General features: G+C 38.0%; 3 protein-coding genes across 9 annotated transcripts in view; all 3 read left to right on the top strand.

The window, feature by feature from the left end:
* The window catches only part of LOC147845314 (NLR family CARD domain-containing protein 3-like), a 48,354-nt gene extending 42,069 nt beyond the window's left edge, over positions 1–6,285 (top strand). The window contains exon 7 of the mRNA XM_088650884.1: positions 5,155–6,285. The gene's annotated coding sequence lies outside the window, so the exon portion shown is untranslated. The remainder of the gene's footprint in view (positions 1–5,154) is intronic.
* The window catches only part of LOC137491376 (protein NLRC3-like), a 44,943-nt gene extending 28,969 nt beyond the window's left edge, over positions 1–15,974 (top strand). The window contains exon 6 of one of the 2 annotated variants that reach the window (XR_015942026.1): positions 15,126–15,974. The gene's annotated coding sequence lies outside the window, so the exon portion shown is untranslated. Of the gene's footprint in view, positions 1–15,114 lie in introns of both variants that reach the window. The other variant, XR_015942025.1, reaches the window with a different exon arrangement.
* Positions 141–25,468, top strand: LOC103911012 (NLR family CARD domain-containing protein 3). Of its 6 annotated transcripts, XM_087245757.1 has the most exons (14): positions 141–221; positions 902–952; positions 1,776–1,880; positions 2,436–2,520; positions 3,076–3,271; positions 3,367–5,143; positions 6,487–6,660; positions 6,768–6,941; positions 7,059–7,232; positions 11,711–11,884; positions 12,966–13,139; positions 14,717–14,890; positions 23,055–23,101; positions 23,873–25,463. In XM_087245757.1, the coding sequence occupies exons 2-14, from the start codon at positions 909–911 to the stop codon at positions 24,397–24,399; spliced, it is 3,825 nt and encodes a 1,274-aa protein (XP_087101883.1). In that variant the 5' UTR covers positions 141–221; positions 902–908; the 3' UTR covers positions 24,400–25,463. The 6 variants fall into 6 exon arrangements, 3 of the variants coding, with proteins under 3 accessions (XP_087101883.1, NP_001431788.1, XP_087101884.1); XR_015942012.1 differs by lacking the exon at positions 12,966–13,139 and having other exon boundaries at positions 1,776–1,949; positions 2,417–2,520; positions 7,059–7,237; positions 11,718–11,884; positions 23,873–24,525; XR_015481716.1 differs by lacking the exons at positions 6,768–6,941; positions 11,711–11,884; positions 12,966–13,139 and having other exon boundaries at positions 141–217; positions 23,873–24,481; positions 24,980–25,463.
* Positions 25,469–26,237: the final 769 nt, after the last annotated feature.

The following is a 26,237-nucleotide window of genomic DNA, read 5'->3' as shown; positions in this document are numbered from 1 at the left end:
GAATCTGCACAGATATCTTCAGCTCCAGTGGTTTGTGTGTCGTCTTCAGGACACGCCCACAGTCAGGAGAGTCTCATGAATATTCATGTCAGTGTCACTCTGTGGAGCCAGTAATATTTCAGGATATACCTGTAGATCACACAGGTGTGTTTTAGTGAAGTGAAAGAGTGAAAGAGCTCAGATTGTGTTCCTGCTGCACAAGAGCGTCTGTACTTCTGCATGTGAGTTTAACACTTCTACATTACGCTGATTTGTGGAGATGATGAAGGGTTTATATGTGTGAGTGTGATTTAAATGTCTGATTCTGAAGATCAAATCCTCAAACACAGATTAAACACTGAGTCAAACACGCTCATTTAAACACTGTGTCTAAAAGCTTTATTTTTAATCCCTTTAAAGTGTTTGTGCTCTTCTATATGAGACTGACTCAATAGTGTCCAATAATTCAGCATTAAATATAACTCTAAACATTCAGAGTCACCAAATCAAAAGTAAAGTTAAAGCAGACCTTCAGTTGAACAGGAGGAAAAGCTGCTGAAAACAACAAGCTGACGATCCTTAAACAACACTGCATTTAACCTTTGACCGTCAGAGTAACTCATTAACCAAAGAGCCTCTTTAGTAGAGAGACATTTTAATACTCACTAAATCAACAATTGGCTGAACCTGAACTTCTCTTGATAAACTCTATATAACATGCATTTACCTTTAATCAAATGTGAAACAGCTGAGATGTCAGATCAGGGTTAAACCAACTGCATTATATATATATGTGTGTGTTTGTGTGTGTGTGTTTGTGTGTGTGTGTGTGTGTGTGTGTGTGTGTGTGTGTGTGTGTGTGTGTGTGTGTGTGTATGATTGTTTCCTGAAAGCTCTGCTAATGTCTGCATTGGTGTTTTAGCTGCAGTATGGCAGAGGAGCGAGTAAAGGACTCTCTCTCAGAGAAACACAGGTATTGACTCTGTTTTTACACCATTATTTCAACACTTTCTCTGAAGAACAAACACCAACAACAATGCATTTATTTGTGTTGCTATTGCTTGATCAATTGGTCAAATGTGGGTACAATTTTCTTCTTAGCTGGTTCTTGGTGATAAATGTTGGAGAACTACTGGTTTAAAGCCTGTTGTGTAGAGGTACAACTTGTCATTTGACTGTTTGTCATCAGTTGTAGTGCGGAAATTAGTTTATATGGATTTATATGGAGAGAGACCTTTGCACTCTTGTCTTGACATGTCTGAGAATATTAAAATAAGCCCCTCAGCTGTCAGAACACAGTAAACACAGTAAGTGTATTTCTGCACACTCACTATAATCTGCTCTTTCACTCCACTGAACTACATATACAATGCAGAAACCATTTAGCTCAGGCTGATCTAAAGGGTTAATGCTGACATCTGATGATCAACAGGAAAAATTCTTTCCAACAGCACCAATCAAGACTGCATGATCAGATGCTGATATTGCTTCATTATAGGAAGTCATTGGGCTAAAAACAGCCACAAACATAACAAAAGGGTGCTACATTTGAACAAGACACACAGATTAATACAGATATACATGTTAAACTTAGTGTGTAGCTCAGTGAAGGGAGTTTTATTTATTTATTGTCTTTTCTACCTAGAGATTATATTAATGTTTTGTTTTTATGTTTAGGCCAATAATTAGTCTGCTCTTAATTAAACTGAACAAACTCATATTTGTCTGATAAACTCTTGTAAAGGAGACTGAAGTTTGTCCTGCAGTTTATTGCTCTGGTGTGTTTGTGTGTTCAGTGTAAGATCAGGATCAGGTGTGTCCAGCTCTGTGTCTCTGAAGAGTGACCGGTCTAAAGATAATCCACCAGAGTTCAGTGGGGAAACACCATCATCTGCTCAAAGGTATTGTGTGTTTTACATTATTGCTCACACATGGAGTGTTTTGTGTAAAGCATCAATTCAGTAGAGAGAGTCATTCCTGAATAAATCAGTTGTTTAAATTAATCAAATGACTTTAGTGATTCATGAAGACATTTACAGACACCTGGCGTCTTATTCAGAGGATCTTTCAGTCAATATTAATATCATTTGTGGAGCATGAAAGATGTTTTAAAGAAGTTTATAACTAAACTGTTGTGTAAATACATCTAAATAAAGGTGAAGCTTTTAAAGGTAAATGTAGATGTGTTGTTTTGTAGCTAAAAGTGTGTGTAATAATGAACTGTAAATCAAACTTTCAAAGCTGCTTTCTAATAATGACTTTGTGGTTGACAGGGCTTTCTAATGACAGAGACAATTGACTGTGATTTCTCAGCTAAATATAACTCAAAACTCAAGTAACAAATCTGTCCACTGTCTCATTATGAGCACTACATGTATTATTTTCAGTGTTTGTAAGATATATCTGTATGTGTTTGCCTGTAAATGTGTAATTACAGTAGTTTTATCTGTTAACAGTGTTGAATATGAGTCAGCAGATTCAGGAGACGAGACTCACAGGAGACACAAGAGCTTCACAGACAATCTCCAGTGGATCTTCCAGGTGGGAAAAAACTCATTTATTATAAACAAATAAAATAAAAACAGTTATTTACAAATATACTGCTTAATTCAAATGTCGAGCAATTCATTTATTAAGGAATAATTGACTTCAGTTCATTGAATTCTTATAAAATTATGCATGACTGTGATACTCGTGGAGTCTCCGTTACACCTCTGTGTGCATTATTTTCTAATAAATGAACAGATTAGTCAATTATTCTGAAATCCCACCAAGTCATTTTGGTTTAATAGATGTACAAATGATTATGGCTTGACTAAAGGCTGAGCTTGTGCTTTTGGTGAAACTCTAACAGTAGTCCAAATCTAGACTAGTCATCAATACAAAGATTAGACAGACTTCACACATGTAGTCATTCTGTAGCTGTGAAATAATGAAAATCATTCAGCATTCATAAATGTGCTCAATGCCTGTCTGAATCTACTCCATCTGAAAACAACTGCACACCCTATAAAGCACAGTCCTGTAGTATAATGTTGAGTAATGTATTTTCAATTGTTCAGTAGTTTGTGCATGTTCTCTTTTCTTCAATCATAGAATCTTGAGAGTAAAATGATCAGATTTCTGAAGAATGAACTGGAGAAATTTAAGAAAATCTTAAAAGAAGAAAACAGACAAGAGTTTGTGAAGGAGTTTAATGAGAACAGAAGCATTATCACAGAAGCAGCTCTTGATCTCACACTCTTCTTCCTGAGAGAGATGAAGCAAGATCAAGCTGCTGATACTCTCCAGGGTAAGAGACTCATGACCATCTGTCAAACTGATACTTACTAATATAGCTGGAAAAGTCAAGAGTAAATCTCTCTATTTCTTTGCTCCTGTGTTTAGTCGAGCTGTTCTTCAATAATCAGCTTAAATGTAGCCTGAAGAAGAAATATCAAAGTGTGTTTGAAGGAATTGCTCAGCAAGGAGACTCCACACTTCTGAATAAGATCTACACAGATCTCTACATCACTCAGGGTGCGAGTGAACAGGTCAACACTGAACATGAGATCAGACAGATTGAAGCTGCTTCCAGACGTCATCAGTCATTAGAGATACAGGTTGAATGCAAACATTTGTTTGAAGCAGCTGAACAAGACGAGCGGATCAGAACTGTCCTGACAAAAGGAGTTGCTGGCATCGGGAAATCAGTCTCTGTGCAAAAGTTTGTTCTGGATTGGGCTGAAGGGAAAGAAAATCAAGACATCAGCTTCATATTTCCTCTTCCATTCAGAGAGATGAACTTAAAGGAGAAAGAAAGACAAAGTTTAAAAGACCTCATAACTCAGTTTTTCCCAGAGACTAAAGGACTGAACCTTACAAGAAGCACACGATTCAAAGTCCTGTTCATCCTTGATGGATTGGATGAATGTCGTCTTCCTCTGAACTTTGTTGGTAATGAGACGTGTCGTGATGTATCTTCAGCAGTCTCTCTGGATGTTCTCCTGACGAACCTCATCGAGGGAAATCTGCTTCCTTCTGCTCTCATCTGGATCACCAGCAGACCAGCAGCTGCCAGAAAGATTCCTGCGGACTGTATCGACCGGCTGACAGAGATACGAGGATTCAATGATGCCCAAAAGGAGGAGTACTTCAGAAAGAGACTCACAGATCAGAATCAGGCCAGAGAAATCATTGATCACATTAAACAGTCAAAGAGTCTCTTTATTATGTGCCACATCCCAGTCTTCTGCTGGATTTCAGCCACTGTTCTCCAGAGCATACTGAAACTGAAACACAGGGCTCATGCTGAAACACTGCAGGAATCTCCCAAGACTCTGACACAGATGTACACACACTTTCTCCGCTTTCAGATGCAGCAGAGCAAAAGAAAGTATGATGGAGAAAACACAGCAGATGTCTCCTGGGATCCAAAGCTCATCCTTTCACTGGGGAAACTGGCCTTCCAGCAGCTGGACAGAAACAATGTGATCTTCTATGAGAGCGATCTGAAAGACTGTGGCATTGACGTCTATAAGGCATCGGTGTACTCAGGCATGTGTACCCAGATCTTTAAGGAGGAGACGGGAATCATTCTTGGTACCATGTACTGCTTTCTTCACTTGAGCATTCAGGAGTTCATTGCAGCCCTTTATCAACATCTGATTCTAGACAGCGACAAGAAGCATGGATTGTTTTTACAGATAAGCAAAAATAAAGGCGTGACCGATTTCCTGAAGACAGCAGTAGACAAGGCTCTGGAAAGTGAGAATGGACATCTGGACCTTTACCTTCGCTTCCTTCTCGGTCTGTCACTCCAGTCCAATCGACAACTCTTACGAGGCCTGTTGACACAGCAGGATGACAGAGACCAGAGCAAAGAGGAAATAATTGCCTACATCAAGCAGAAACTTGAAGGGAATCTGTCTCCAGAGAGATCCATCAATCTGTTCTACTGTCTGAATGAACTGAACGACCAAACTCTGCTAAAAGAGATTCAGTCTCACCTCAGTAGAAAAAGTCTGTCATCTGCTCGCCTTTCACCTGCCCAGTGGTCTGCTCTGGTCTTTGTGTTGTTGACCTCAGAGGAGGAGCTGGAGGAGTTTGAGCTTCAGAAATTCAAGAGATCAGACGAGTGTCTCATCAGAATATCAGCAGTCATCAAATCCTCCAAAAGAGCTCTGTAAGTCAAAGTGCCATGTTTACTTGCAGTGAAAACCTTATTTATAAAGCAGAACAAGCAGGATTCAGCATGTAAATTCACCAGTTACTCCCAGTATGCATGCAAGTGAGTGTCTGGTGAACTTAGAGAAGAACAGATTCAACTTTATAGTTACTTTCACCATGTGTATCTGATATGAATAAAACACATCAGCAAATGATATTTGAATGTATTGTCAGACTTTCATAGACATTTTTGTGTTTCACAAACTCTAAATGTCTTGTTTTACTAGTGCTTGTGTGTATTTACATGTAAATGTTTCTCTAAAACATAAAATAAGCATTAGGCGGTTAAAACACTGCATAATTGTGATGATATGACGCGTCTTTCTCTGGCTCAGCACCAGTCAACACACCTGCTGTTGAACTCCCTTCCTCCTCATCCCTGTCTGATGTGCCGAAGTCTATATCAGTGAGCGAGAGAGACCGTGTTCACTCCGCGTGTTTTTAAATAATCAAACGTCCCCGTGTCGTGCAACACAACGAATCGATAATGAAATTCAATTATGAAATTCACTGCCAACCCTTTGAGTAATCGATTTTTATTGATTTAATCAATTCGTAGTTGCAGCCCTAATACAAATATCTGTCATTTCCCGGAACAGGCTCCGGCTAGATCCTGCTCAAATTAAGCTCTGATTTATATACATTTATATATTTATAATGTCCCGCTGGGCAGCAACTTACACAACTTTTTTTGAGTGTTGTGAATGAAGCGCGCTGGGACTAATGTCCACATGTGCCCAATAGAAACAAGGCAGTCAGCAGGCACGGAGAAACAATCCATGGCAACACTGCTGTAACTTTCACTCATTGAAAAATGTTTCTCTGCCTGCGTCGTGTTCAGCTGATGAGCCCCCGAGAGCTATATACCCCACCGTGATTGGTGGGCCTTGTCAGCTCCACAAACAAAAGTGTAAAGTGCCGTATATATCAAACTCACGGGCCAAACTAACATTAAACTTTCAAATTAAGGCGAGGACCACAATCTATCGTCCCGTGACGGACCACGAGTTTGAGAAGCCTGCTGTAGAAGCAGCTTATGGCTCCCACACTGCCCCCTATTGATGAGCACTCACAATTACAGCTGTCAAATAAAAGTACCGGTACTAAAAAAAATTCGGAATTGTATTGTTTTGAGAGCTAGGGTATCGCTATGCTTTTATAATATCGGTACATCGTCCTACACTACTGTTAGTATATACAACCATAAGGGTGAAATCTGGTGTCCTTTTCATGAGTGCGCATTGTTAATCAATGAGGTCCCAGATGACCACATCAATATTGTGTTTGTCCTCTACACAGGCTACAGAGCTGTAATCTCACTGTTCAGTGCTGTGAGAGTTTGTCTTCAGCTCTACAATCCTCAAACTGTGTGCTGAGAGAGCTGAACCTGAGTAACAATGACCTGCAGGATTCAGGAGTGAAGCTTCTCTCTGATGGACTGAAGAGTCAACACTGTAAACTGAAGACACTGAGGTCTGTTTTCAAACATCTAATTAATTGATTTGTTTCTTTTTTTCTCTTTACATCAGATGAATTACTAAAATCCCAATGCTTATATATTGTGTGTTCTTCTTTCTCAGATTGGTCTTGTGTAATGTCACTGTTCAGTGCTGTGAGAGTTTGTCTTCAGCTCTACAATCCTCAAACTGTGTGCTGAGAGAGCTGGACCTGAGTAACAATCACCTGCAGGATTCAGGAGTGAAGCTTCTCTCTGATGGACTGAAGAGTCAACACTGTAAACTGGACACACTGAGGTCTGAGTTTAAACACCTGATTTATTGATTTGTTTCTATTTATTTTATTTTATTTTTTACATCAGATGAATTACTTAAAATTGCACTGTTAATGTAATCTTTGTTCTTCTTTTTCAGATTGGCCATGTGTAATCTCACTGTTCAGTGCTGTGAGAGTTTGTCTTCAGCTCTACAATCCTCAAACTGTGTGCTGAGAGAGCTGGACCTGAGTAACAATGACCTGCAGGATTCAGGAGTGAAGAAGCTCTCTGATGGACTGAAGAGTCAACACTGTAAACTGGAGACACTGAGGTACAGTATAACCCTCTCACAACTAAAAGCTGTATATTTGTGCTTCTGCGTCCATAAATATTCTCATCAAAAGAGCCGCAATGCTTAGTAAACTCTCTGAAACAGACAAACTCTGGAACACAGCTTCGGAGCAGGTTATCTTCAGAGAGTAAGTTGCTATGGCTACCTAACATACCCCAGAAGTTACCTCCGATTTTGGAACCAAAGCTGAGGTTATCTACTTACTTACTCTCAAACTTACCCGGGTATGTCACATAACCTGCTTTCTGGAATACCCCCCAGAACAGACCAAAATCCAAAGGCAAACTAAACACAACATTACAGGGCTTATAAGGACAGAACCAATTAGACAACAATGAACAGCTGAAAACAAGGAGTGATCCTGTGAGCAGGCATACAGGAAATGAAAACAAAACACAAGACAAGAGCTAGTGCCCTCAAGAGTCTACATAAGGGCACTGCAGCAGATGTGACAAACACACTCACTAGCACAGACACACACTCATACACATACACACTCATACACTGTGGTCAGTTTTGTTAACTCAGTTCACCTATACCATATGTCTTCACACTGTGGGGGAAACTGGAGCTGGGACTCAAACCAGTGACCTTCTTGTTGTTAGGCGAAAGTGCTAACCACTGAACCACTGTGCAACCCTCTTCTTCATTATATCTTCCTCTAATCGTGCAGGCAAAACCAATGTTAGAGCTGGATTCAGGTGCAGTTCTAATGTTAAATATAATCCATACACAAAGAAAATGCCAGAGCTGAAGAGCAGAAAACACAGACAAGAGAGACACACACACATACAGCAAACTATGATCAACACATAATGACTGAAACAGAGGAGCTTCAACACACTAGTGAGTTAACAAGGGGGTGAAGAGTAACTGGGCAACTAACAGCTGTAACATGGAGAACACAAGAACAACACAATATTACACGGACTGGCCAACCAGGACCGTGACACAGCTCCCTTCTAGGAGAAGACTCCAGGGGGGTATTCCAGAAAGCTGGGTTAACTTACCATCTGCTAAAACCTAAACTCTCGGTTGATTTACCCAAAACCTGCTTACCGCGAGTATGTTGGTTCCAAAACAGGTGACGAGTTAGTTAAATCAACCTCCTGAAGATAACCGCGGGTTAATGCGCGTGCACGGCACACACCTGAAGGCATTTTCAGTAGATCGCCGAATTAAAGAGTCACCATAGAAAATCACGGTAAGAAAAAAAGGGCAACGCACTTTACAGAGGTGGAGGTTTTAAACACAGAGATTACACATCTGATTCAACGAAGGAAAGAAATATAGAATAAGAAATAGATAAGAAAATAAAAAATAAATAATAAGAAAATTTATTAGTTTATTAAATTACACATGCCACCCTCCATTTTATTGTAATGATAAATTAAACTACTCTTTAACATCCTTTTTGAGTATGTTGTGTAACCATTCATGCATTTATTTTTCTTGCCATTAATTTCTTAAAGCCACAATATGTGTATTGACTAATAAGGCTTATAGAAATTGTAATCTTTCTGGAGCTAGAACTCTGTCCAAAGTCATTAAACACAGAAACATTATCATAAAAGGTAATATTTAATTACTGGAGCTCTTTATTTAACACTCTACAATATTCTTTCCGACATGCAGCTAATAGAAAGAGGCCTGTCTAACTGCTGTGTCCTATAATAAACGTTGAGTTTTTGACTTAAACCACACACTCTGTCACTGTTGTAAGTGACTGTTGTCAGATAGCTTTAGGTTCTTTTTATTTTGCATGCAAACGAAGTTCCTTCTGCCTCAACTAACAAGCAGTGTAAGAATTTTCTGCACTTTTCCATATTTGAATATTACTCTTGGATCACAAAATCTTTTATCTACATATTTAAATTCTAAAGTAGCTGTATAAGGTCCATCTTCAAAGATAAAGTCACATGAGCATCACCTTAAGGTGAGAAATGTATTTGAAAAATATGTTACACGTTTAAAGGTGCGTGTATAAAGCAGTGTACAAAATCATTCATTTTATTTCAGGAAATGAAGAAATGAACAGACCAAACTATTTGATTAAACAGTTTTTTGACTAATAATATTTTCCATCTGTTTTGTCTGCTTGGGTCACTGAGATTTCCTCTGGGTCAGGCTGCAGGTAGGGTGTCATCGTATAAGGCAGAAAAGAGTATCTTTTGTCCTCCAGCAAGTAACAATGTAGTGCCCAGTAATGATTCTATTTTATAATACAAATATAATAAAAATAAACATTGTGTTAAGCAACATTTGCTTTATAGTTTTTTTTTTTTTAACTATATTTGTGTTATACACTTGAATCATTACTTCCTCAAAATCAGCCATTTAGCCTCAACATAGTGATGAGGTGGGGTGTGTGATGAGCTGGTAAGTGGAAGCAGTAATGAGTTAAATAGTTGAAACACCAAAAGATTAAGGATAGAAAATTAAGTTGTACCTGCACACTTATACTTTGGACAAATTTTATATTATCAGTGTCCTTTATTGACTGATGGAGCTTTAAAATCGGCTGCAATTAATGCACACAATAGCATTTAGAAACCCTGAAAAAAATATTATATTAAAAAATGTAGGTGTGTGTGCATGAATGTATATATAAGACTGACGTCCTACATCTTAAATTAAAGATATATTTTCCTACAAAAGACAAAGCTGCCACTTATAATATTATACAGAAAAATGTGAGGGTGCAGAAGAAGAGAAATAACACAAGATCTGTAAGTGAGATTCGAACTCGCTCCGATGTGCGCTCCGTTGTTCTTTATCGACACACTGTCCACTACGCTATTGCCGTGCTCTGTATCATCTGTGTAATGATACGCGGTAATGTATGACCAAGGAACTGTACAAAAGTGTAAAAAACAGTTCAGTGCCAGGCATACTGTACAGGTGGTCCTACTGCCACATTGTACAGTTGCCTAAAATGCCCTGACGCGAATACAAAGAGCTGCACTGAATGTTTTTTATGGTAAGCGCAGACCCGCGGTTTGTCACATTTGATTTCAAAAAGGTTTGTTAAATACATTAACATTATAAATTTGGTTATGAAAAAAACTGCACTTATAACCCTCTCAACAACGAAAAAACTTGTATCTGTGCGTCCACATCCATAAATATTCTCATCAAAAGAGCACGCAATGCTCAGTAAACTCTCTGAAACAGACAAACTCTGAAACATAGCAAATTACTCTCTGAACATAACCTGCTCCGGAGCAGGTTATCTTCAGAGAGTAAGTTGCTATGGCTACTTAACATACCCAGAAGTTACCTCCGATTTTGGAACCAAAGTTGAGGTTATCTACTTACTTACTCTCAAACTTACCCGGGTATGTCACATAACCTGCTTTCTGGAATACCCCCCAGATGATCCTCAGAGGAAAACACACAACAAGAGTGAGTTCAGCAGCTGGAGGTGTTACAGTGGACAAGGGTGATGGGCAGGGCCAGACGGACTCTGCAGATGTTTTTTTGCTATTTCTGCAGAGAATTTTGGTAAAAATCGGCGGATTTCTGAGGAATTATTTTGGGAGTATCATAACTAAATCCTTAATTAGTGAAATAAAAAGTAATACCTTTTTAATGTTTTTTCAATGTTTAAATTGCAAATCTAATCAGATTCACTTTATTTGGTAGACAAAGCAAGTCTCTTATATAATCTCTCTACTAAAAGACTGAAAATATGACAGTACACTGCATTGTGCATAAATCAGATGAACATTTTCATTTTATTCAATAATATTACTGTAATTTATATAAAAAAAAAACTAAATAAATTTAGATTTACACACATTTACTCAAGTAATAAGCAGAATTAATGATGGGCTAAAAATCTGCAGAATTCTGCGCGCAGATTCCGTGTGGGCCTAGACATGGAGGAGAGGCAGGTTAATGACATGACAGGGTACAGGACAGGTGAGGGGAAACTGCCAGGCAGGAGGACAAGGCAAAGCCAGGGACTACTGGACAGTAAACCAGAGCAGATCCTGTGGATCAGGATAAACAGCTGGAGCACAGAGATATAATGTGTTCTTAAATTTTGCATTCACGGGTGAGGCAGTCCTCATCACTGGCACTGATCAATATAATCATATATTTTCTGTATTTCTATGATGTCTATCTCTGTTTGCTTTTATTTGTCTGTTAATATGCAACTTTTAAATGTGCTAAAGGAAATGATTATTATTTACTTTTGTTCATGTGTTTTATTGTCTGTCATCTGTGGACCTTTTTGCGTGATTTTCTCGTCTTTTGATAAAAATATTTCTTGGACTATTCAGACATCTGAAGGAAACCATTTACTGTAGTTGCATAAACATAAATCCTATTAAAATCAGCAGATGTTCTCACTAATTAGTGAAGTTAAACCAGTCACTACAGTCAGACGTCCTTCAGACTATTAAACACACCAGATTAACACATACATATTGTGTTTGTCCTCTACACAGGCTACAGTTCTGTAATCTCACTGTTCAGTGCTGTGAGAGTTTGTCTTCAGCTCTACAATCCTCAAACTGTGTGCTGAGAGAGCTGGACCTGAGTAACAATGACCTGCAGGATTCAGGAGTGAAGAAGCTCTCTGATGGACTGAAGAGTCAACACTGTAAACTGGACACACTGAGGTAAATGATTTTAATCAATGGTTTGCTAAATAATTGCAGACTCCTGCATTTTCAGATGAATACTGTTCTTACATGTGTGGTTTCTGTGTGGAGTATACATGCTCTCTCCATGTTTTTGTTATTTAATTTCTTTGTTTCTGTTATATATGTATCTGTTTCACTTTATTTTGAAAAGTGCTTTGAGATGCAAAGTTTAAAGATGCTACAGAGTTATTTTAAATAGTATTTTCCTGTGTGTGTGTGTGTGTGTGTGTGTGTGTGTGTGTGTGTGTGTGTGTATATATATATATATATATATATAATTTATTTATTTATTTTTTGTGGGCAGAATTCAGTGTTAAATGTAAGACATTATTTATAAAGACAGACAGGTCTACAGAATTATTATTAGAGTGTATGAACGTGAATAGCAGCTGATGTTTTTGATTTAACGGCCACAAAACTTGATGCTGAACGCTGTGAGTTTGTGTCAGGATGATGATACATGAGCCGACTTTATGAGCAATGTTGTACAGTATTACAGGCCGTGATGCTGCTTGAAATGCTACTTTCAGAAAATTGGCAACAAACATTTTACATACAAATTGTAAATGTAGGTTAGTTTATAATATTGTATCAATAGTATGAGAGGACTAGTTACCTACCTATCTCACTCACTATCCTTCAGCTTAGTCCCTGATTTATCAGGGGTAGCCACAGAAGAATGAACCGCCAATTATTCCAGCATATGTTTAACACAGCAGATAGCCTTCCGGCTGCAACCAAGTACTGGGAAACACCCATTCACACACACACTTATACACTACTGCCTATTTAGTTACCTATTATTCCCCTATACTGCGTGTATTTGGACTGTGGTTGAAACTGTTACTTTTTACTTTTTTTTTAAGTGTACTTTTTTAAAAGTGTAGTCAGTTCTTCTACTTTTACCAGAGTCATTTTAAACTTGAGTATCTGTACTTCTACTTAAGTAACGGATGTGTGTACTTTTGCCATCTCTGCTACAGTCAGATGTGCTTCAGATTATTAAACACACCAGATCAACAATATTCAATCAATATTGTGTTTGTCCTCTACACAGGCTACAGTTCTGTAATCTCACTGTTCAGTGCTGTGAGAGTTTGTCTTCAGCTCTACAATCCTCAAACTGTGTGCTGAGAGAGCTGGACCTGAGTGACAATGACCTGCAGGATTCAGGAGTGAAGCTTCTCTCTGATGGACTGAAGAGTCAACACTGTAAACTGGACACACTGAGGTAAATGATTCTCCACTCTACAATAACTACAGTCAGACAGTTTCATATTAGAGCTCTTCATGCTTGAACATGTTAACCCTGGGTGATACTAAACCCCAGATAACAGGAATTATGGTTTATCAGTGATTGTGTTTCACACTGCTCATACTATACCTGTAGTTAACCCTCAGGGGTCCAGACTGAAAACCAGACTGAATGTGCCTGAACGAGAGTTTAGAGTAAGCAGTCTTGTAGACTAGAATATTTACTGCACAATTATGTGAAATTATTCTGTTCGCTCAGTCAGAGAAAACATTACAATGATCTACATTTTGTTAAGTTTGTTTTGGGTGATCTCAGCTGTATGTGTGAGTGACAATGCTCATGAATAATTCACACCTGAGAGACAACAGACACTCCCCCACTCACCCATCAAGGGCAGTGTACAGCAATGTCCATCTGCAGAAGCTAGCCCAAACTCAATGCTTGTTGTGTTACTGCTGTGTGACCATGTAAACACTCTGGGTGAACAATATACAGTGCTCAGCATATATAAGTACAGCCCTCACTAATCTCTCTTTTACATTCATAGTTTAATAGGAAGCTCTACAGTATTATATTTGTGCATATACAATAGATTAGCCAAATCTGGAGCTCATCTAACAAAATAACTCATGATAACGGTCCAAAAACTACTACAGACAAATGTATGTGTTATAGAAAGATATTAAATACAAAATTAAACAGAGGAAAAATCAAGAGAATCAAAACAATGGAAGAATTTAGCTGAAATTTAGTAGGGTTTTTGCAATATTTAGACTGAATTAAATTGCATTATCTTTCAATTTCTGAATATGTTTGGTGACTAAAATATGATGTTCATAAATAAATCAGTTTAATAAATGTGTTCTGTTTAAATGCAGCAGAATACACTGCCTATATTGACTGAGAAATGGAGGAAAGTCTTGGTTTTCAGAATGGGCTGTCCTCCATTATGCTGAGCGCTGTATGTGACTTATACAGCCGCACATATAATATATATTTGAAATGGTGTAAAACGTGTTCGCCAAACTCTCTTGTGCATTAATCCAGCATTTAATAATCATTTCTGAATGAGTCTGAGACACTGAAGTAGAGGAATGACAAACGCTTTAAACACAAGAATAAATCAGATTTAAACATGAAAAACAATTACTGTAAATCTAAATCATATTTGAAGAGCTTTAATATAGATTTCACTAATAGTTGCAGTCTCAGTTCACTGTTTGAAAACTTTACCAGGTTGTGTCTTTCTGTGGGTGTCGACATTCAACATCACTTTCTGTGTGAACAGCCCTTAAATATTACCAGATGCGGAGCCCAAATGTGCTGCGGTAATATTTTATTTATATTTATATGAACTTCTACAGATGATGTCGAGTCCTTGTTGAGTGTGTGAGTGTGTGTGTTTGCTGATGTGATCAATAAGGAGAGCTGATCAGGATGTGTGTGTTCATCACTGCTGTTGACATGAGCAGAAACAGCAGTCAGCATCTTCACAACACAAAGAGATGTGTGATTGTCCAACTGTGTGATGTGGACTATTGCTGTGTTTGTAGATTGTCTGGCTGTATGGTGACAGAGGAAGGCTGTGGTTTTCTGTCTTCAGCTCTGACTTCAAACCCCTCACACCTGAGAGAGCTGGATCTGAGCTACAATCATCCAGGAGATTCAGGAGTCAAGCTGCTCTCTGAACAACTGGAGGATCCAAACTACACACTGGACAAACTCAAGTATGTGGAGCAGCACTGCCTTTTTTATTGTGAATACAGATACTTTGATACTTCACTGCTCTTCTAGTGTCCAGATATGAATCAAAGCTGTTAAATATGTCAGTGCACTGGGGCAGTTCTCACATTAAGCGTGATATTATATCTCATATTAACACTGTACAGTTTCAGCATTGTAGTTGAGCAGTGAAACTTGTTCTCTACATTTCTGCTGAAGAACTGTACAGTATCAGCTCAGAGATGTGTGTGTACTGTTCTCCAAATACGTCCTGTGTATACTTTAACAGCAAGTTAAACTCTCCCTCATGAACTTCACAGACACAGAATGTCCTTTATCACACTTTAATAAGGGCGGAGTAAAACTATAAACAGGAAGAAAATAAACAATATCAATTTACATTCACAATGTGGACATAACAAAGATGTTTCTGGCAAATATCTCATATCTTGTAATCTGGCTCTTTTCTGCTTCTAAACTAACATGAACACAAAATATCAGGCAATAAAAGTGATCAGCAGACAGTGATGCTGGTTCTGATATAGTCCAGTGACAATCACATGTTGAACAAACTCAAATAAAGCAAATGACAAAAAACTCCTAAACTAATCCTTTATAACTGAAGTATTATGAACAATAAACAGAACACAAACCCACCAAGCTTCCAAAGGGCGAGGAGGACTGCAGATTGGTCTGGATTCACTGCTCTCCAACTTAGCAATGTTTGGAGATGATGAAGAGGCATTTGACAGAAGATGAAGATCTCCATCATATTTCAAGTCATTTAACACTGAATTCTGCTTTATTATTGTGCTGCGCTTTTGTCAATTGATCATTGAATGAATCCTTCAGTCTTTATATCTGTCTGTTTCTGTGTTTCCATTCTGTTTTCTGTTTCCACATCTGATCTAAAAGCTCTGTGTGTCATTCAGAAGCTGATTTGACAGCTCCACACACACTCATGTTGTTTTACTGCAGTTATTAATGCACTGAGATCAGCCAATCACAATCCAGCATTCAGCACACACTCCACATGTCTTATTGTGTGTGTGTGTGTGTGTGTGTGTGTGTGTGTGTGTGTGTGTGTGTTGTCAGGCCCAGATTAAGACCTCAGGGGCCCCTGGGCACATTGTCTTGTAAGGCCCCCTACCTGGCCGCACCCCTATAGTTGAATTGAAAAAAAATAAGAATTAAATAATTTTTAAATAAAATGAATCTATAATTTTTTGCCCACATATTTAAATAAATGCTATATAGTACATATGTATTTATAGTCTACAAAGATTTAACTTATTTTTCAAAGCATTGAATAAAAATACTAATAAAACTATATATATATATATATATATATTTTTTTTTTTTTTTAAGGGTATTTTAGTGTATTGCTTTTACAAACTTATAAAGCATATTATTGCCATGGCATATAACGCACAATGCTTCTCCAATCCAGTTCTATGAATCTGAGTCTTTCATAATACAAACACTGCTTTACTGTCTTTCTCCTTCTCTCCCTGTATTTTCTCTACTTTTCTCGTGATGAAGACTTGATTATAAACCTAAAAGTATCCAATATCACACACACTATACCTCTTCTCTCCCGTCTCCCTCCTCTTCTGGGCCTTTCTCTCTCTCTCTCTCTCTCTCTCTCTCTCTCTCTCTCTCTCTCTCTCTCTCTCTCTGCACGAGGTGAAGGAGTGGTGTGGGGTGTGAGAGCAACACGCTGAACTGGTTTCAGGGTTAATCTTTTTTGTTTTCTTTTTTTTCTCCTTTTTCCCCCCCTTTTATCCTTTTTCTTCTTTTTTAGAAGATTTATTTTTGTATTATTGATTCATTTGTTTTGGTTTAAACTAATACCAGCGATCCCCTCTATGATAAGGGAAACCATGGCGTTTCTCTCGGGAGAGGGAACACCTGGTTTCTCTATCAAGAATGGATGCAAAGTTTATTCGGACCAAGTTTTTACGGTTGAAGAAGTGCTTTTGGCAATGGCAGAAATAGTTGAGCACGAAAATATAGTATCTGCCTCAAGAATGAATAAGGCTGTGGTAGTGTTTCTTAAAGATGAGAAACACGTTAATGATCTCGTGGAAAACGGAATTGTTGTTAACGACACGCTAGTACAAGTAGTGCCCTTGCGTACACCGGCTACTAAAGTAACAATCTCAATTGTGCCTCCATTCATTCCCAATGAGCAAATTCTTAAGGAGTTGAATCGTTTTGGTGAGTTTGCGGGTTCTGTCAAAATGGTTCCGTTTGGGTGCAAAAACGTCGCTTTAAAACATGTGCTGTCTTTCCGTAGGCATGTATTCATGTTTTTAAATGCGCAGTCTAAGACTTTAGACATTTCGTTCCGTATTCAACACGGGGACAGTTCTTATATGGTTTATGCAACAACAGAGAGTTTGCGGTGTTTCGAGTGCGGGGATTTGGGGCACAAAAAGCTCAAATGCACTCATAAGAAACAATTAGAAAATGAAAAAAATGACGGAATGAATGAAGAGCGCAATGATCAAAGCAACAGCAGTCAAAACAAAGAGAAGCGGCCTACAGCGGTGAAAGACGTAGTGATTCCGGGAAAAAAAACAGAAAACAACCGGCATTAATGGTAACAGTTCAGGGATGCTAGATGAACCCAGCGTTGTTTCAGAAGTTGGTTTTACAACCGAGCAAAGTGCCGAAGGCTCAAGTTCAACGTTAGAGGTAAGTGCGTTTACTTCAACTCTGAGTGCTGGTGATAATGCTGTAAGCCCGTCTGTTTTGAAGGAAAATACGGCTGTTGATAAGGAAAATGATGGTGTTGGTGGCAATGTAGTTTTAAAAGAGAGTTGTTTAGAGTCGGAGGTGATTGCAGAGAATGAAAATAGTGATGAAAATATGGAGGACTGCGATGATAACTGTTCAGAATTTTCGGAAATTGAGTGTAGTCAGTCGTTGGATGATGTGTATTCGGTAGAAGAATTGAATGCTTTTTTAGATTCAACTAAAGGAAAAAAGACTGACATAGTTAAGCACTTTCCCGATAGCAATACATTTATTAAATCGGTGCTGATTGCTCAGAAAAATGTGGGCTATGAGGTACTTTCAAAACAAAAACGATTCCGATTGAGTAAGTTTGTAACAACGTTACGCAAAGCTCAAGAAGAACAAGGAAGAGTGTCAAAACGAAAAAAGTAAATCACATGGGAGAGGGATCTATTTTTATTTTTGTTTTACTTACCTGTTATTTCCTGTTTTCCCTTTCTATCTTCCCTGCAATGCAGATTCTTAAAGTAGGATCATTAAACATAAATGGGATGAGGGATGGGAGTAAAAGAGCTTTACTTGTTGAATTTCTTAAACTTAAAGAAACCCATGTAACTTTTTTACAAGAAACACATAGTGATCAAAAGAATGAATCTGAGATTAAGTTATGGTGGGAAGGAAAAACTGTTTTTAGTCATGGTACAAATATCAGCGCAGGGGTAGCTAAAGTACTTAAATATAAATATTATATCAGAAGTAGAAATAGAGAAAGGACGTATTATGTTGGTAAAAGCTAAAGTAAACAATCAACTCTTTGAATTTATAAATATCTATGCTCCCAATAAATGCTCAGAAAAATTAGCATTATTTAAGAAATTAAAAGATTTTTTAAATAGTTATACTTTGGAAGGATTTCTAATTGTGGGAGGAGATTGGAATTGCACTCTTAATTTTCTTTTAGATAGAAACAATCAAGAACCACATCCTGCATCGGCATCTTTTTTAAAAAGTTTCATAATTCAGAATGATTTGATAGATGTGTGGCGAGACCAAAATGCGGAAATAAAACACTATACATGGACTAAAATAAATCTGGGAATGATTAGTGTAGCAAGACTTGATCTGTTTTATGTAAAGTGTAGTGATAAAAACAGAGTAAGTGGGTGCAATATCTTTCCCTGTTGTTTATCAGACCATAATTTAATTACAGTCAGTATTGTTTTAACACAATCTAATTGTAAAAGCCCTTATTGGAAATTGAATACTGCTTTATTGAAAGAAAAACAGTTTTATGAAAAATTCAAATTATTTTGGGAGGAGTGGAGTATTAGGAAAAAAGATTTTAAAAATTTATTACAATGGTGGGAGTTAGGAAAGATTCAAATAAAAATTTTCTGTCAACAATATACATGGTTTTCAACAAGAAAAATAAAACAAAAAATTTCGGAAATAGAGCATGAAATCTGTCATATTACGTCTGGCATGATACAGCATTCTGATTCATCTTCAGCAGTCTTTTTAAGTAAAAAAAATCAAGATTTAAAATCTTTATTGCAAGTGCGGGCCAAAGGTGCTTTGATAAGATCTCGGTTTATGTCATTGCACGAGATGGATGCTCCTACTTCTTATTTTTTTAATTTAGAAAAAGTGTCAAAAAAACAAAATGAAATGTACTGTTTGAAGACCCCTGAAGGACTAAAGACTTTTGATCCAGAAAAAATGAGAAAGATTGCAGTGGATTTTTATTCAGACTTATACAAGAAGGAAGAAACTAATATTGAGTGCATGTCACAAATAATGGAAAAAATCCCTACTCTTACTGAAACACAGCGCAAGTTTTTGGACAGTGCTATACCATATCAAGAATTAATGGATGCAGTAAAACAGATGAAGACGGGTCGAGCCCCGGGAATTGATGGACTGTCTATTGATTTTTACAAGTCTATGTGGAATATTATTGGAAATGATTTTTATGAAGTGATTCAAGAATGTTTTAAAGAAAAAAGTCTTCCTACAAGTTGTCAAAGAGCTGTTTTAACACTTTTGCCAAAAAAGGGGGATTTGAGTGATCTTAAAAACTGGAGGCCTGTGTCTGTTTTAACTACTGATTATAAGTTAATGGCCAAAGTGTTGGCTAATAGGTTAAAGACTGTACTTGGTGATTTAATACACCCAGATCAATCCTATTGTATCCCAGATAGAACAATTTATGACAACATTTTCATGGTAAGAGATATTTTAGATTATTCTAAACTAAATGATGTGAATGTTGGTTTTTTGTTTTTAGATCAAGAGAAAGCATTCGATAGAGTGGACCATGGTTTTTTATTTGAAACTATGAGAGCTTTTGGTTTTGGAAATGTTTTTATTTCTTGGATCAAACTTTTATACACAAATGCTTCATGTGTTTTAAAAATAGGTGGTAGCTTAAGTAAACCAATAAGAATACTTAAAGGCATAAGACAAGGATGCCCTTTATCAGGCCAGCTTTATGCTTTGGCAGTAGAACCATTACTGTGTTTATTAAGAGAAAATTTGTCTGATTTTAAACCTGATGATATATGCAATTCAGTTAAAGTAATAGCTTATGCAGATGACATCGCTATTTTAGTAAAAAATCAAAAAGATGTTGATGTTGTTAAAAACAGCATCTCTTTATTTGAGAGGGCTTCATCTGCAAAGTTAAATTGGATTAAAACAGAGGCTTTTTGGTGCAATGAAAAAAGTACAATGAGGTTACCTGTTATTCCTGAAAATGTAAAATGGAAAAAACATGGTTTTAAGTATTTAGGTATTTTTTTGGGATCCGAATCGTATCAAAGAAATAATTGGGAAAATGTTAAAGAAAAAGTGTGTAATAGATTATCAAAATGGAATTGGATTTTACCACAACTTTCGTATAGGGATAGAGTACTGGTTATAAATAACCTTGCTGCATCTGTTCTATGGCATAAATTAATTGTGTTAAATCCACCAGATGGTTTTATTAGAGAAATTCAAAAAGTGTTCATAGATTTTTTCTGGAATGGAAACCATTGGCTAAAAGAGACAATATTGTATCTACAATTAAATGAGGGTGGTCAAAGCCTCATGGACATTAAGTCCAAAGTAGCTGCTTTCAGATTGCAGACTGCACAAAAACTCCTTTATCAAAAGTCTCTAAACTGGACTGCTATTGCTTGCACCTTATTAAACAGAGTAGGACGGATGAATTTGAACAGACACCTTTTTTTAATGAATTTGAAAGATATTGATTTTAATGGGCTTTCTTCTTTTTATACATCAGTTCTAAATGCATGGCAAATATTTATAGTTAAAAGAGAACTGACCGAAGTAACACAAGAATGGGTACTTGAGGAACCATTAGTTTATAATCCTTTATTGGTTGAGATTTTGAAATCAAAGGTCTGTTCTACAAGATTAATTCAAGCAGGAATATGCAAAATCTGTCATTTAAGAATACAGGATAGTTGGATTTCTGCAGAAAAACTTGCTAAGAAAATCAATGTTCACTCTGTTAGGTTTATTGAAAAATTGTTATATGAGGTTCAAAAATTGTTTCCTGTAGTGCCATTGCAAACAGAAGTAACTAAGACTGTATTTCCCAGGATTAGTGTAAAAGTAAATTTAGAAGAATGGCAGGAGGATGATACTAGATTGCTTTCATTTAAAACACCGCAACTTGGTTTCTTTGATGAAATATCTAAAAAGTCATTCTATTGTCTTTGTGTTAAATTTCTAAATTTAAAATCTTTGAGAGAAATTCCAGAAACCAAATGGGAAAATTTTGTAGAAATTGGTACCACTCCAAAAGGATGTTGGAGGTCATTATATAAAGTACCAATTGAAAAAAGAAGCGGAGATTTACAATGGCGGATCTCTCATTGGATATTGGCAACAAATCGTTATAAGAATCATCTAAATCCGGTACAAGGAGATAAATGTATATTTTGTGGCCTTTCAGAAACAATGGCTCACCTATTTATTGGATGTTCAAGGCTTTTTAGATTGTTTGACATGTTGAGAGACTTGTGTCAGAATTTTGGTTTCATTTTTACTAATAGTCTTTTTATCTTTGGACCAAAATACAATGCTTTAAATAAGAAAAAAATTGTTTTAACAAATTTTCTATTAGGTAAGGCAAAACTGGCAGTATGGTTGACAAGAAAAAATAAAATACTGTTAGACAGCAATACTGATCCTTTGGACTTGTTCAGAATTTTGGTAAAAAGCAGGCTAGTAATGGAGTATAAATATTATGAATTGGTGAATGATGTTGATTCATTCTTTCTTGTATGGGGTATTGAAAATATTTTATGTCAACCTAATGAAGAAGGAGGTTGTGATATATTGCTGTAAACTTGGTGGTATTAGTTTTTTATCATTGTTTTATTATTATTTATTTTGTGTGTTATTGTTTATTTTTTATTATTTTTGTGTGTATATACATGTTTTTGTAATAAGCTGTAATTGTTTTTAAACTGATACAGTTTTTGAACTGTTGTAATTAAAGAGTTGTTAAAAGTCTCTCCTTTTCTGTCTGTCTCTCACACGATGAATCCAGTCCGCGCTGCGCTGCCGTTAGCCTCATCCGTCTGGTTAATGCTAGCTACTCATCATTTAAAGTTGTTTTCAAATCATTTAAAGAGTTTTCTCTCGCGTTTGCTAAATCCACTTGTCCACTCATTTTTGATCTATGACAGATATAACGTTACACTACAGTCCGCTCAGTTTAGTGCGGGTTATTACAAAACTGACGTTTCCGCACTTGACCAATTACAGCATTCTGTTTAGTTAAAGAAAGGCAGTTTAAATATAATAATAATATTAATATGTGATCGCGATTTTTTTGCTCAGAGGAAATACAGTTGTCTGAGCAATATAGTTTTTGAAGAGAGGGAGGTGCGGCAGGCGCCTATAATAAGGCTAAACGTTATTAAATACCCACGAGACACTTGTGACTTTATATCACATTTGCATTATTTTTAAAAATGTTTCCTTCCTGTTAAAAATAAATATATTTCCAATCTGATATGTAACGGGGAGAAAAAAAAGTAGCACGGGTTCAGCTGATGGTGGACTCGAACCGAGTTGATGATCAATCGCGTCAAACGATGAAGCATTGCGCCTTACAAGGTGCGCCACTGCTGCTGTATCAATTCACAGCTCTTTACTCATGTTGTCTCTATCAATCAGGCATCAGTGGGCGTAAACCCTGAATAGCTTAGTCCAACTAGATGTGCTATTTGCAATTAGCCTAAAAAGACACTCCGAAATTGTCTTTTTTTCTCCCCCCTCTCAGGGGCCCCTAGTGCGCACGGGCCCCTGGGCCTGTCCCCATAAGGCCCATTGGTTAATCCGGCCCTGGTGTGCGTTATAAGCTGATGTTTGTGTACTGACTGAATGTGAATCTGTGTGTGTTTACAGTCTGGATCATGGAGGAGAGACGAGGATTACAGCAGGACCACGCAAATGTAGGACTACACACACACACACACACACACACACACACACTCTCAAACACACACACGCATGCACACACTCACACAATTAGACACACACTCACACACACACACACACACACACACACGCTCCCTTCTGTTTCTCTCTCTCACACGCACACGCTCACACACAATCAGACATACACACTCACTCTCACAAACACACATACACACACACACACACACACACACACACACACTTCCTCTCTCTCACACTCACACACACACAGCAGTGACCACATGCGCGCACACACACACACACACGCTCTCTCAAACACACACACGCATGCACACACTCACAATCAGACTCACACACACACACACACACACACACACACACACACACGCACCCTCTCTCTCACACGCACACGCTCACACACAATCAGACATACAAACACACTCGCACACAAGCATGCACCCTCTCTCACACACAGACACACACACACACACTCACACACTTCCTCTCTCTCACGCTCACACACACACACAGCAGTGAACACATGCGCACACACACACACACACACACACTCTCTCTCTCTCTCACACACACTTCCCCTTTCTCTCTCTCACACACACACACAGACACAGCAGTAAACACATGGACACACACACACACTCCCCCTCTCTGTCTCTCGCTCTATCTCACACACACACACACACACACACACACACACACATACACACACACACACACACACACACACAGACAGCTGTGGTTGTAAATGTGTGTGTTCTTGTGTTCAGATGTCTGTTTCCTCACTCTGGATCCAAACACAGCAAACACTCAACTCATTCTGTCTGAGGAGAACAGAGAGGTGAAGAGTGTGAGAGAGAATCAGCCGTATCCTGATCATCCACACAGATTTGATGATTATCCTCAGGTGTTGTGCAGAGAGAGTGTGTGTGGACGCTGTTACTGGGAGATTGACTGGAGTGGAGATGATGGTGTGTGTATATCAGTGTCATATAAGAGCATCAGGAGGAAGGGAGGAGGTGATGAGTGTGTGTTTGGAGATAATGCTCAGTCCTGGAGTTTGTTCTGCTCTTCCTCCAGTTTCTCATTCAGACACAATCACACACGCACTGATCTCCCAGTGGATCCGCTCAGCAGGAGAATAGGAGTGTTTGTGGATCACAGTGCAGGAACTCTGATCTTCTACAACATCTATAGAGACACAATGAGCCTCATCCACTCAGTCCAGACCACATTCACTGAGCCGCTCTGTGCTGGGTTTGGGCTTAATTATGGATCATCAGTGAAACTGAGCTGAAGACTGACGAGAGATTTACCCAGAATCCTCTGCAGGAGCAGTCAGCAGCAGTGTGTGTGTGTGTGTGTGTGTGTGTGTGTGTGTGTGTGTGTGTGTGCATGTGAGAGTGTCTGTATTTGTGTGCATGTGAGAGAAAGTCTGTGTTTGTGTCTGTCTGTCTGTGTGTGTGTGTGCGTGCATGTGTAGTGTGAGAGTGTCTATGTTTGTGTGTGAGAGTTTGTATTTGTGTTTGTGTGTGTGTGTGTGTGTGTGTCCATGTGCATGCGTGTTTGTGAGAACGTCTGTTTGTGTGTGTTTGTTTGCGTGCGTGCGTGTTTGTATTTGTGTGTGTGTGTGTGTGCATGACAGACAGTGTATGTGTGTGTGTGCGTGTTTGCGTGCGTGCATGCGTGTGTGTGTGTGTGAGAAAGAGATAACATGTTTGTGTTCAGTTATGTGCGTGCATGTGAGTGTGTGTGTGTGAGAGAAAGGGAGAACGTGTGTGTGTGTTCACTGTTATGTGCGTGCGTGCGTGCGTGCGTGTGTGTGTGTGTGTGTGTGTGTGTGTGTGTGTGTGTGTGTGTGTGTGTGTGTGTCTCAGTCTTCATCAGTGTCATCATTGATGTTGATGAAGTGTCCTCCAGGATGCTGCTGTGTTCAGATCAGCTCATTCTTGTCTACAGATTGATCTTCTTCATTGTTTCTCTGTTGTTTGAGCACAAATAATAAAAGTCAATGTCAAATCCACTGCTGATATTAGAATGTGATGATGAACATGGAAATGTCTGAATCCTGTCTGAATCTCTGTCAAATCTTGAATCAACTGTAGAGAAATCCAGCAGCTCAATGAATAAAGGAGAAATGAAGTGTGACGTTTGTTTCTGCTCTTCTGATCTTCTTCTTCTTCATGATTTGACTTGAACTGAACAATAAAAACACATTTATTCCAGTATTTATTGATCTGTTCATGTTAGTTGATGACAGTAAAGTTGTTCTCTGTTAGTTCTTGTTGACTCTCAGTGCATTAACTGATGTTCACCAGCACAACTGTGCATTAATAATGCTTAATAAAGCGAATAAATCAAGCTCAGTAATGTCTGTGTCCAGTAATAAGCCTGTAACTCTTGACTAGATGAGGAGTTTTCAGTGTTGGATTGACTAAAGTAGGAAAACACACAGTTTAGCTGAAGCTTTCCTGCTGCGCTCAGAGAAATAAAGACTTCTGCTCCATCAAGACCAACACAGAGACACTGAGGAGGAGCTTCTGAACACAGACCAGACGCTCTCTCAATCACAACACACACACACACACATTCAGCACGTCTGTGGACACATCTGCACATTCAGCCACAGTTACACACACACACACACACACATCTCTGTGTGTATGCTAGTTGAGGTCAGTTATGGTGTCACTGTACATGGAGTCAGTCTACAGCTAAAGTTCTCTACAGTTGTATAGCCGCGGGGTTTAATGTGTCGATTTTATTCTCTACAGATATATCTCCTATGACTAAAGTTTGTCTATATTTTATTTCTTATTTCATTCAGTCATTTATTTCTCATCTATAATCTTGTTGTGTTTAAGGTCATGGCTGGTCGTATGAGCATTTCACTGGATATTGTCGTGTGTATGAGTTTGTGTTTGATAAAGAAAGCTGAATTTTAATGTAAAGTCAAATGAGATATTGAATAAACAACATTTCAGCTGAAGTTAAAGTTTTATTTTCTCTTGATTATTCATCTTTATTAACACTTGATGTGATTCTCCCTTGTATATTCACTGGGTTCAGCTAATGTTGTGTCTAACAGTAATATTCTGTGCTAGTTTCAGCATCCTGATCATCTTGAGTTGCTTG

The sequence above is a fragment of the Danio rerio genome, chromosome 4, assembly GCF_052040795.2.
Source record: "Danio rerio strain M-AB ecotype USA chromosome 4, GRCz13ab, whole genome shotgun sequence".
Taxonomy (NCBI): Eukaryota; Metazoa; Chordata; class Actinopteri; order Cypriniformes; family Danionidae; genus Danio; species Danio rerio.
This window is presented reverse-complemented; position numbering and strand designations above follow the sequence as displayed.

Bases quoted from the DNA above. Each gene is read 5' to 3' on its own strand.
- LOC103911012 (XM_087245757.1), top strand. From the start codon at position 909: ATGGCAGAGGAGCGAGTAAAGGACTCTCTCTCAGAGAAACACAG. The intron at 2,521-3,075 runs GTGGGAAAAAAC...CTTCAATCATAG, and splicing joins ATCTCCAGTGGATCTTCCAG to AATCTTGAGAGTAAAATGAT. The intron at 13,140-14,716 runs GTAAATGATTCT...CTGTGTTTGTAG, and splicing joins TGTAAACTGGACACACTGAG to ATTGTCTGGCTGTATGGTGA.